Source organism: Sinocyclocheilus rhinocerous, unplaced genomic scaffold (genome assembly GCF_001515625.1).
Source record: "Sinocyclocheilus rhinocerous isolate Xijiao unplaced genomic scaffold, SAMN03320098_v1.1 scaffold1965, whole genome shotgun sequence".
NCBI lineage: Eukaryota > Metazoa > Chordata > Actinopteri > Cypriniformes > Cyprinidae > Sinocyclocheilus > Sinocyclocheilus rhinocerous.
In genome coordinates, this window is record NW_015625577.1 from 948405 (window position 1) to 961446 (window position 13042).

The 13042-nt window shown below is 36.1% G+C and overlaps 1 protein-coding gene across 2 annotated transcripts in view; it reads left to right on the top strand.

Annotated features, from left to right (window-relative positions):
* Positions 1–13042, top strand: part of agmo (alkylglycerol monooxygenase) — a 31542-nt gene that overhangs the window by 1893 nt on the left and 16607 nt on the right. For both annotated transcript variants that reach the window (XR_001641341.1, XM_016568195.1), the window contains exons 2-3: positions 2676–2806; positions 3086–3237. Coding sequence is in view for 1 of the 2 variants with exons in the window: in XM_016568195.1 (XP_016423681.1) it covers positions 2676–2806; positions 3086–3237 (283 nt within the window). In the remaining variant the exon portion in view is untranslated. The remainder of the gene's footprint in view (positions 1–2675; positions 2807–3085; positions 3238–13042) is intronic.

Here is a 13042-nt window from a genome sequence, read left to right on the forward strand (position 1 = left end):
ATATGTGTGTGTGTGTGTGTGTGTGTGTGTATACAGTATGTATGTATGTATGTGTGTGTGTGTGTGTGTGTATACAGTATAAAGCATGTTGTTAAGCAGGTTTCATAATATGGTCAGTATATTATTGTAAACAAAACATCTGTAATCATGATTTCTTCAGGGTTTTGTCAGTATTATTACTACTGCACTATCAAACGCTGTCAAATACTTTGACATGATGATCTTTTTTACTTTAATGGTGTCTCTCCACCCATGTTTTCTAACAACACGTCTGATACCACAGGTTTAAATGATGCCGTAATTGCATATTGTACCTTTAATTGTGCGGTTTCTTAATTTTCATTAACGTGCAAAACAGTGAGCACCATGCCTGCAACAATTGGAAAATAAGTCTACCACCTGTTCAGGTTTTTAAGCCCTACAGCGGGGAGCTCGCTCCTTACATTTTAACAGACCCATATGTGTGTTTTTTGGTTTGGCTGCACTCAAATCAACACATGTTTGTTATTTGGGGTAAAACACTCACATTTTTACAGGCCTCCATAAACACATGAATAGAGAAATTGCAATTAACCACACAGCAGGAATCCTAATTGTTGTAATTCTGTCACAAACACACACTTGTTAAATTGCTTCGCTCACCATTCCTGCAGAACTTTATTTGAAGTTTCTGTCTCTTGATGTGTGTGGGTGAGACAATAGAAATTCTCTTGTGTTTTCTTGTCTTGGTCAATACATGAATTTGTGCCCTACATTTCAGATTTTTTCTCTCATAAGTTTGAATTTGGAGTATAATTAAAAACTGTTGTTTAGACTGTCCACATATCACTAATAGGCGATAAAAGCGAAGTTGAAACAATAAAATCTCACTAAAAAGTGTGTATTCGAAATTTGGATGAAGAACATTGAATTGACAGTACATTTCTTAAAAAAACAGTTTGACTGTATTTGCATTTTTGTGTGTGTAAAGTTACATGAACCGTCCAGAATCTGATCAAGAAAGCTGAAGAAAAAAACTAAAATACTAACATCTGCTTCACAAATGTCTCTTTTTTTTTTTTCCTGGTGAGTCCACAATCACAGCTTTATATACAACTATTAAGCGCCCCCTCAACAATTTTTGCAAGCTTGAAATATGTTGCTGCAGGGCTAATAGCTGTTTTCATTTTGTTTCTTTAAAAAAACATGCTGAAAAAATGTTAAAATAAGTTTCTCAAAACTTTGAAATTGAAGTGCACATATTCCTATAGTTTACTTGTTGTATCTCACAGCATAGCTCACTGAAGTTAAATATCTAATTAGGTTGAATTTCGTATACATTAACTTTATTTTCTTGGTTTTGGAAGTGGGTTTCATAGCACTAGCAGCCAGAGCTTCGCTGCAGTCGGCAGCCAGATGTGTCCAGGTTTGCGTGTGATAGGGGTTCCCAAGTGGACTATCCTGCCTCAGTTCACTTGTACACACACACACATATATAAGCACATGTCCCGTTCCACCTGTAGATCTACTCTATACTGTCGTGTCCCCCCACACTCTCTCAGTTCAGCGTGCGTGTGTTTGCATGTGAGAAAGTGAGTCTCGGGTTTCACACTGCAAAGAGTGACCCAGAGTACTGCCAGCACCACATCTGTTAAGTTTTTAATTGGTCTTTTGTGATTTGCCCCAGGTTTTGATGGGTAATCCAAGTTTAAGAAATCCTGAAAAACTTCCTTTACGTCCAAATCTTTAAAGATAAAGCTTGCTGGTAAATTATAAAATTGGTAATTACAGAAGTTTAAAGAGTCCAACTCGAGTGGAACCTTCCAATCCTATATGCTCAAATCCAGCACATACTTTGCATTGAAATGTATGCATTTGGCAGACACTTTTATCCAGCTTGCATTACATTGGGTATACATTATTAGGGATGCACAGTACAGTATATTTGTACCTCATTGGCCATATTCATTTGTAGTATGATTGGTTTGAGTTTTTTAATGTGTTCAGTTTTAGTATTGAATTATTTTTTAGTTATAAATGATGTTTTTGAAATTCTAAATAATTTATATATAATATATGAAATTAATTATATAAAATGAATAAATTAAATACTATGTATGTATAGAAATAATTAATTATAAAACAGATAGATTTTTGTATTATATTTATAAAGTTACGTGCCTTAAGTGTACATTTTATCACTTATCCCTGAATCGAACCCATGACCTTGGTGTTGCTAGCACCATGCTGTACAGCTGCAGGAATGTTTTTAATACATGTAGGCAATATAGAATTTTAATATTGGATATTCAACATGAAAATAATTATCATCTTAAAAATTCTGGGTCGTATCAATGCCTCCTTATATGTTAATAGTTCATGCATTCTAGGGAATTGAACCCATGACGTTGTTACAGAACAACTCCACATACTTATGCAAAGGAAAGACATTATTTGCTAACAGACGCTTACCTAGTGTGTTGCATTTTTATGCCTAGTTTGACATGCACTTTTAGGGCTGTTACAGAAAGTCATGTGTAACATTTGCAGAACTTGACTCAATCTTTTATGTTAAGATGCAGCATTTAAAAGTTTTCATCAGATGTGGGAAGAGTATTAACACAATATTTAAAGTTATAGAAACTGTTATTCTTATTTTCATTCACAGCAGGATTTATGATTTTTCTGTGTTGTAGGCCACACCATATTTCTTTGGTTTGATATTATTGGAGATTGTGTTGGGATGGTTAAAGACAGATGGCCCTCGCATCAAGATAAACGACTTCATCACGTCTTTGTCTGCAGGCATGATGTCCCGTCTGCCTCAGTGAGTTGTGTGAGATTCACCTCGCAGGTCCTTCAAATGTCTATCGTTACGAAACACAAGGAAGTCTTTTTTCGATTTTGTCGATAGTCATGCTCTATATCAGATGACACTTGACCTTACAAGGAGATTATGCAGTGTTTTGAGTACAGAAAGAAACTGACAACAAATCTAATGTTATTTCATGTTTTACTCATGCAGTTTCCATCAAATAGACTTGTTTATCTGCTGATGGGCTCTACTGATGTAACTTAATTCAGCTCTTTTGGTGTCTTTCTCAAGGCTCGTGATGAGAAGTTTGGAACTGTCAGCTTATATTTATGTCTGGAACAACTTCTGTTTATTGGAGCTTCCCTGGGATTCGGCTTGGACGTGGTGGCTTGCGTTTCTTGGTGTGGACATGGGATACTACTGGTTCCATCGGTTTGCCCACGGTATGTGAATGTCCTGCCAAATTCACTGCTATTATATCCATCCAACTGCTTTAAAGGAGTTTGCTGAATGTAAAAATGGAACATCGTAACATTCCCATTTTTACAGGATGTGCTACTTTCTTCTTGTGAATTTTAATGATTATTTTTCAAATTTATTTGATGCTTTAATTTAGTACTAATAGCATTCTTACACCTTTCAGTTCCAATGGGAATAGGAACTAATAAAAACGCTTTCCATATGGTTAATAGTGATATAAAGACAAAAAAAAGTTTTTTTTGTGAAAAACAGACCAAAATTTAGGTCATAATTCACTGATATTCTTGCCATCCCTCGAAACTTGCTTCTAGCCCACATTTGTGTCCAGAACTCAAAAATGAACTTTTAAAATTTTTCATTGTCATGCATAAAATAGCTTTTGGTTATGTTTAAATGTTCTGGAAACATTATTTGATTCTAAAGTCATATGTGCAAATGTTAGTTTTAAGTTAACGGCTGGTTTAATTCCGTGATAATGTTGTTTTGACCCTCAAGGATCATATGTCTTGCTACATTTGCGAGTTCATAACTTGGAAATGCAAGTAACCTATGACTGTTTTTGATTTACCTCAGGATTTTTATTTTCCATATTTCAGTAAACACATTTATATACAGTATAATCTATCGGCTATCCAGATGTGGAAAATGCATCTTAGGTGAAACGCTTCATCTGGCTGCGCATTTGAAATATCAATCTGTCAAGAAGTAGGCGATTGCAAAAGACACTTATGTTTGCGTAGCATGAGAGTTCAGGCAGAGAGCCGTGAGACATGTGTCCAAACAGAGGATAACATTGCCACAGCTGTAATCTTTGAGTGCTGTGCTGTTTTTCTTCTTTCTTCAATAGCAGCCGTCGCAGAACAGCATTGCCAGTAAACATACTTTGTTACCATAGACTGTAAATCTGCTTCTCAACAGTTTTCTGTCTTGAGACATTGGATCTTGTCCTTGGAAGCAGCTCTGCAGTATGCTGGAGGAGAAAAAAAGCGTAATCCTAGTTTTGGTTTACCAAAATACAATTTTACAGGCTGTTTCGTTGTCTCAAATGTGCATTGCTCAATAATTTGCCCCATGTCCTCTTCTATTACACAAGTAAACATCTACACTGTGTCAGAGGCCAGGGCATTGACTTCAGTTTCTTCCGAGTGAAAAGGTAAAACAAGCTACTGCTCTTTGCTTCTGAAGTATGCTTACCATATGCTACACCAATTCCATCCATTTGAGATTTAATGCTGATACGATGGCAGGACGTTTTTTAAATTACATCCTTCCAGACTTCACTTGGACCCTTAAATAAAGTGATGAGGTGCTTGTGGCTGTCGTGTTATGTTTTCCATTGTCCCGGGTTCCTGCTCCTGAGTCGGAAATGTCATTTTTGTCAGAGGTCTCCTGTGCCCAATTTGTTCTTTTTGAAGTCAGAGGAAATTATTTGTCTAGTTTTCTGTTCCATCGCTGTCCGAGATGACTTCTTTTGGATATCGTATGGTTATAATTCATAAAAGACCTAGACATAATGGCCTTTCTTTTTTTTCTTTTTTATAGTTACAGTAGTTTAGCCTCTATACTTTTACAACCAGAGAATATTACTGAGAAAAGAATCTGAGATGTGAACGAAGTAGCAATGGGAATTGTAAGGAATTTAATGGTTCTGATTCTGTTCTGAATGATTTTTAGACCATGAGTCTTTAGACCATTTCATTATAAATATCTGACTCAAAAGTGTCATTTGTTAATGAATCGGACTTATCTGGTCGTGCTTTATTTTAGTTGTTGCAACCAGCATTCAAAAAGTTCTCTATTTTAAAACTTAGACAGAGTGTATGATGACAGACAACAGTAATGAAAGTTTTGAGATGATTTTGGGGATATTTAAGATAACCTAATATTTACAATAACCTAAGGATAATATTTTTTATTTATTTTTCCTTTATGTTAAGGAATTGTTCATCCAAAACTCACCCTTATCTATCCAGGATGTAGATGAGTTTGTTTCTTCATTGGAGCAGATTTAGAGAAATTTTAGAGAAAGAATAATTCAAATTGCATCACTTGCTCACCAACAGATGCTCTGCAGTGAATGGGTGCCGTCAGAATCCATAATCCAAAGTCTATGATCCATAATAATGCTTTCTCCAGTGAAAAAGTCCATCTCCTGTTGTCCTCTCACATCAGTCTCCACCAACATATTTGTTTAGTATTGCTTGTAAACAATGCTTGATCTGTGCATATTTCACTCATAATTCAGACTAGATGACTCTTTCATTGGGGAAAGGAATATTATGGAAGCAACAGTTTGAAGTTAAAAACGTCTTATTGATGGATTTGTTCATTACAAAGCAGTTGCTTGTGGGTTATTGTGATGCTTTTATACGATGTTTGGACTCTTATTCTGACGGCACCCATTCACTGCAGAGGATCAAGTGATTTAAAACCAAATTTCTCAAAATTTGCTCAGATGAAGAAACAAACTCATCTACATCTTAGATGGCCTGAGGGTGGTGAAATTTTCATTTTGGGTAAACTATTAATAATATTTAAGAATTATTAATATTTTAAGAAAGTGTTATTAGTAGTAAAAATTTTTATTTACCACATTAAAATGCAATACAAATATATAGAAACTTTTTAAAACATTTATTTTTATGTGCATTTAATGTAAAATATGTTATTGATTATTTGATGATCAAAAACCTGCACCAGCTCTTTGACTAAACCACGTCCACCTTTGTTATTTCAGGTGAAATTTTCATTTTGGGTAAACTATTAATAATATTTAAGAATTATTAATATTTTAAGAAAGTGTTATTAGTAGTAAAAATTTTTATTTACCACATTAAAATGCAATACAAATATATAGAAACTTTTTAAAACATTTATTTTTATGTGCATTTCATGTAAAATATGTTATTGATTATTTGATGATCAAAAACCTGCACCAGCTCTTTGACTAAACCACGTCCACCTTTGTTATTTCAGATTTCACTTCTGACCACTGACTTGAGGGGTTTACAGCGGGTGGTCTTAAGGTTTAGCTAATGGTCCTTCAATAGTTTTCATATTGAGTTTTGGTTCAGTTGGTGCACAGAAGCTTTTATCTAAAGCTCTATTCTTTTGGGACTTGTAAGCTATAAATCTTTATTCTAGCATGAGAAAATGATTTTAGGGGCATAACTGCAGAAATATGACCACTATAAAACTATACTGACCCTAATTAGTGCCATTGTAAAATCGGAACAATTTTTGATCGTTTTTATTAATTTCATTTTCACCCACGCAAGTTAAGAACTTAAAAAAAGAAAAATCCCTTTTTTGATAATATAGGCATGCAGGGATCTGTTAAAATGCCTGTAATATCTGTAATATAATATCTGTAGCATTTACAATTTGTATTGTGTTTTTATGTAATTTATCACAGCTGTCTTGAATGACATTTAAAACTAAATTCAAGCTTAAATTTAAGGCCAATTTGTAAAGTAGGTGTTTTTCCTTGTTTGAAGTAGCCTTTTAATATTGTTAGAAATTCATATCCTCATAAATCAAAGGCTACGGTTTGGTTTCGGTGGCTTTTGATGTTGTCCAGGCATCTGCTTCTGCGTGAGCTATTTGCATGCGTTCATTCTGCTTTCTTCTGTCATTCTCTGTCACATTTTTTCCACATGTTGCCTTATTTTCCAGTTGCCTGCAAACCTTTATTGTGACTCTTGGTGGTGTTTGGCCTTTCCATGTCTTCCTCTATAGCGATGCCACACTCCAGTGTAGCAGGGCTGGCTTTCCGACCGCACGGTCGGTTTTGGCAACATGTGCCAGACGAGGTTTATGGTTTAGCCCGGACTAGGTTAATGGTCTTCTGGATCCATTTACGCATCAAGATTTTGTTTTTTTTAATCCGTAGACAGAGAAGTGTATTAAAATAGCTGCGGTCCCCAATGTGCAATAGGAAATATGGTCAATTGCACTGTCTACAAGGAGTACTTTTGCATTCAAAGAAACAGATATTTGTTGCCATTTTGATTGTATAGCTGACATTTCAGTGTTCTTGAAATAAAATATAACGTAGTGAGATTGAATGCGGCTGGCTCGCTGACAGCGGTGGTAGCTCAGTTTGCTCTCTCGCACTCGTGGAGGCAGACCAACAGTGATTCTGGTCCCCATATGCTACTATTTCCAAAGAGCTCCACCAAAACCTCAGCTCAACCCTCTGAAGAAACCCGATGGGCTTTTGACAGGAAGGCCACGGTGGCTGCTGTTGCATTAGGGCTTCATCAAGTTAGTCTTTCATTTCTCAGTTTCATGAGTCATGAGCAATGAAAGATGTACGGTGGGCTCCAGAAGTCTGAGACCACATTGAAAATCTGGGATTGAGGATGTGCTGTAATTTAAACCTGGAAAAGTTTTGGGATTTTGAAAAATACAAAGACATTCTGAGAATGAGAGTCCTAACAGCTGATAAAAACACCACAATAACGCACAAGTAATCCAGTTAACATCTTTTGAAGTGAAAATGGCATGTTTGTAAGAAACAAATCAAAGCGTTTTCACTTCTGGCCAAAATACAAGTCTATAATAACAGTTCTTCCAGTGAAAAGTCCTTTCTCTGTTGTCCTCTCACATCAAAATCCACTGATATATTTCTTTAGAACTGTTTTGGGCTGTTTCTGCTTATATATTGTGCTTGATCTGTTCGCATTTCTCTCCTAAATCAGACATGACAGATTTTTCACTAGAGAAAGCAATATTATGAATAGAGGACTTATATTGTAGCAGGAAGAAGTGGTTTTAAGTTAGAAGCATTTTAATGATGGATTTGTTTATTATAGACATTCAGCTTTTCAATTCACAAGACTTTAATTCATGTTTTTATCAGCTGTTTGAACCCTCATTCTTACTGCACACATTCACTGCATAGGTCAGCAAGTGATGTAATGATACATTTCTACATGATTAATTTTTTTTCCCTCTGATGATTTTGGATGGCCTGAGGGTGTGTAAACTTCCAGGAAATTTTCATTTTTGGGTAAGGCGTTGCTTTAAATTGTGCTTAATTTTTATTCCCCCCCACTCTCTTTCACCCCAATTTCTTCAGATTAACAGTCATGTATTTTTCTCCGGTTTAGTTCAGTCAATGTTTCATTGCATCCCCTAAAGTTTCAGAAGATTGATTTTCCTACAGTAATGCTCTCAGATTGGAGTGCTTTTGATGGCAGACTTGCTTAAATAACCGTAGTTTTGGTGATTAGTTTGGCCTAAGGTTGCATTCTGTTCCTCATAGATGTGTAGCATGACGTCTTTAGATTAATTACAAGTCCTGCAGGTCTTTGGATCAGGAGACCCTCTTTTAAGCCCAAATTTCGTAAAGCAACATGCATTTCAAGTCCCTAATTCCTCCCCTTTTATAGTCACATAAAGACATTTGAATAATGAGACTTTGGGAAACGTTTGGTCCGTCCTAGGAGGATATTGTCTGGTTTTCTAAGACATGCTTTTAGCTAATGTGCAGTCTAGCAGTAGTGTCATATTGTGTCATTCTTTCTACTGTAGTTTGAGGTTTGGTTGAGGTTAGATGTTATAGGTTTAGACAGGGGGTAGGGAGGGTCATAAAGCCGAAGAGAAACTATAAACAAGTTATGGAAGGCAGTACGTAATGTTACATTCTTTATCACCTCACCCCGTTCAATGTTTTACAGTGGGAAAGGTGTTTATGACACTTTAACCACTGGGTTTTCCAAAACTAAACTTTGATCATGTTAGAAATGCTATTTTGTGGCTGTCATCATTGGATATGCTTGGGGCAAAATGAGTAAATATTACATCTGATGTAACCTTGTAAAGTTGCACAGAGGAAGGTTGTACAGTACAGAGGTTTGGCTTTATTTGCACATTTTTCATTTGTAACTGGAATCAGAAAGTCATAAAAAGGAAATAAAGGCAGCTTTTCCCAGTAGCAAAAGGTTGCAGTAGCACATATGTTTACATATGGAGCCTCTCAATATCAGGATCAGGATACAGTAGTGGCACACGTATAGCGTTTACGCAGACGGCGGCAGTTGTCAAGACAAACACATCGCATCAACGCCGCTGCGGGCCGTCCCAAAGGAGGCCGGGACTGGATGTTATTGTTTTGAAAAGGAATCCTCTTGGTGGAAGGCAGCGGGGTTTAACCCCAGGCCACGGGGGCTTCATAAATCTTCTTCTGCCTCTGGAAGTCCCCGGCCGTGCTGGTTGGAGGGCGTACAAAAGAATCGAACCGGTCAGGATGTAGAGCCAGGGCTCAAACGAGCGCCCCCGGGACCCTGCAATAATATCAACAATGTCCAGCAAATCAGCCACTTGTGTTTGTAGGCGAGTGTGTGTATGTGATTTTTGGACGAGGCCAGACCAAGTCAGTCTGAGGGATGTCTCTTGCTGTGTCTAGTATTTTATCATTCAGGATAGAGCCATGTGTGAAGTAGGGCTGGTTAAAAATATTTGTATAATTAATAGCAATCTTCGTTTGAACTTGATTTTGATATCTAATCTTAAAATACCAAGATCGATAATTTACTGTATGTCAGTGTTTCCTGCACTGAATTTCAGTGGCAGACCCCACTGATGAATTTACAACCACATGGCAAAAGTTGCCATTTTATCTGTGTTTGCAGTCCTAATTGAATGTTGTAAGATTAAAAAAAGGCAGTGTTTTGCCAATTTATGGTGAGAAAAACACATTTACTTTGCATTTTTCTTGCAGGCTGAAAGTAATAACATGTAATCTGATTCAATAACAAATGACTTATTTAAACCAGTTCTTTTTAGTGAAACAAAAACATACATCACAGCTAGTGTAGTGTGATTCAACAGTTCTTACGAGCTAGCCCTAATGAATCATTCAAACAGAATTCACAAGTTAAATTAGTCTAATGGCTCTTTAAACTCATTGAATCTGTCAGAGCGGTTACTCAACATAAACAAGTAATCATTACCTTTAGTAATAGAATATGTTAAGAAAATACATGACAAATTATACTATCTTTATGAGTGAGTTACTGAGTCAAACATTCAAGTGATTCATTCAAGTGATTCATCAGGAGCAAAAAAGTGACTTGCTACTTCTTTACTTCTTTAGAATAATTAACTACTTAGGGTTAGGGATTTATATATACTGTTATATATATTTAAAGGGTTAGTTCACCCAAAAATGAAAATTCTGTCATTAATTAATTAACTTTAATCTCTCTCTCTCTCTCTCTCTCTCTCTCTCTCTCTCAAAATGGCCATATTTGAGAAAAAAAAATTGAGCTGTATCACTGGATATAGCGGTCTGTCATTTAACATTTAAACAGTGGACTAATATTAAATGATTTGCAGCTTCCATCCTACCTTGCTCTCTTTCAACGTTAAACTGACGCTTTGCGCAGGAATTCGAGGGCTGCTTCTGTGGACAGGAAACCCCGCCAACTTTGATTTGATTGGCCATGTCAATTATTTTGACAGCAGTCGCGCGAATGATTTGCCGAAGCCACGCACATCTGTAGACTAGCGCAAGTTAATTCTCACACTTTAATAGTATTTATAGCTCCTGTGTGAGTATACCTCAAAATGTACGTTGGTATGCAGTTTTTATTGCTCAGTATTAGGCCCTGTCCACACGAATGCGGTTATTTTTAAAACCACAGCTTTTTCTATGCGGTTTGGCCGTTCGTCCACACGCAAACGCAGCACCAGGTCACTGAAACCGAACATTTTTGAAAACGCCTGCCTGGGTGAAGATTTTCAAAAACTCCGGTTGCAGTGTCATTGTGTAGACAGCGAAACCGGAGTTTGTGGCTTGTGACGTCGGAGCCTGCGCTGTTATCTCCACCTACTGGAAACTTTTTCAGGCTTCTGATTGGCCAACATGGCTTTACGGTTGAGATTATATCGCCACCTGTTGGTTTGGCATGCTCTTGACAGTGCTTCATAGCATGCGTTTGCGTTTTCATGTGGACGGAGATTTTTTTTAAAACGGAAGAAGGAAAAACTCCCGTGTACGTGTGGACATGGCCTTAATCTATTGTTTATTAACAATTAACAAACGCACTGTTTTTTCTGAATATCAGCCATGATTATTTATGTGTGCCGTCATTTGAAATATACCATTCTTTTTACAAATGTCTCCAGCAGCAGTTTTGACTGTGAGCGAAGACATTGTGAAGTGTTGTGGTGACAGACATGGGTTTGGTTGCTTCGGCTGACTGTTTGTGTTGGCCTCTCTTGTTCGCAGACAGCTTGTCCACTCTACCCAGACGTTCACAGTTCATTGATAACCTGAGTGACATGGCATGCAGTCTCTTGCTACGTTGAGTCTCAGCGAGGCCCGTGGCATCATGTAGGAGCGAGTCTGAGGGTGGCACTAGAAGTGAGGGGATATTCGCATGTTAGATAAAAAGGGAAAACTCATTATTTAGTGCATGTGATGAAACCAGCTTGACTGCCAAGTGTTCTTGGTCCCTTATAGTTTTATAATTAGGTTTTTGAAAGTGCAAATGTTTAGCACATTAAAAATACATTAACATATTTGCAAGTAGAGAGATTGAATTTATTGTTTCTTTCATAATGTTTCTACAGTACTCTTTAAACTGTGAGCTGCAATGCACAATGGTATAATCAGTGTATTTTGTTGTTGGTTTAACCCTTCACCTTGTGTAAAGTCCTCTCACCCAATTCATATCTACTGTTACAGATGCACCGTGACTTATGGTAACTGCATGTGAGTCTGTACATTTCTGTTCCTGTACTTTGCATTCACACCAGAGTTTATAGATAAGAGCGATTTAAGAACAATAGACCCTGAACTTTAAGGTGAATTTTGTTGTGCTTAAAATATACGTAAAAGCCATGAATTTCATACGTTCATTCTGAGAATGTCATGGCATGGTTTGGATATCAATTTAGATAGAAACTGAGAATATTTTGCCTTGGGCCAGTAAATATCCACCTGGCGAGTACTCAGATCACTTTAGCAAATTTCCTAGAAACCACCAAGTGCTCCTACTGTAGTAATCCTAGTAACCACAACAACCTGGCAACCATGACTAAGAAGTACTAGAAGTGTGGCAGTGAGTTTGGCATGAGCAAGATTATTAGTATTTTATTTTTTTTTAAGAAAAAAATCTCAAAATCTATGGAAATATCATAAATGATTACAAACAAACAAATAAATAAAATAAATAAATACATAAAAATAAATAAAAATTTTAGTCCATGTATGTTAGCTTTGAGGTCATCTACTATATGCTAATTCTATTAAGAAGGTTTTTACCCTTTTTGCATGATATTGATCATTTTGATGACTCATTCTGTGCTACAAAGATTTTTGTTCAATTAAAATTATCAATAATATCATGCAAAAAGGACAAAAACTGCTAAATAGAATTAGCATATATATGATCTCAAAGCTAATATACCTGGACTAAAATTTTTTTTATTTTGATTGTTTTTATTTATTTATTATATATTTATTTATTTTTTTGTAATCATTTCTGATATTTTAAAATATAATATACAATAATAATATATAATAAAATATAATAATTACATTTTTAGTCCAGGGACCTGTTTCATAAAACAAGTTTACCAAATAAGCCAGGCTTATTTCAGTTAGTCTGACTTATTTTGAATTAAATCTGACTCTGATTAGAACCAGATCAGCTGACAATAACAAGTCTAACTGAAATAAACCTGGCTTATTTGGTAAACTTGTTTTATGAAACAGGCTCCAGGTTTATTTCTGTTAGTCTGAATTATTGTCAG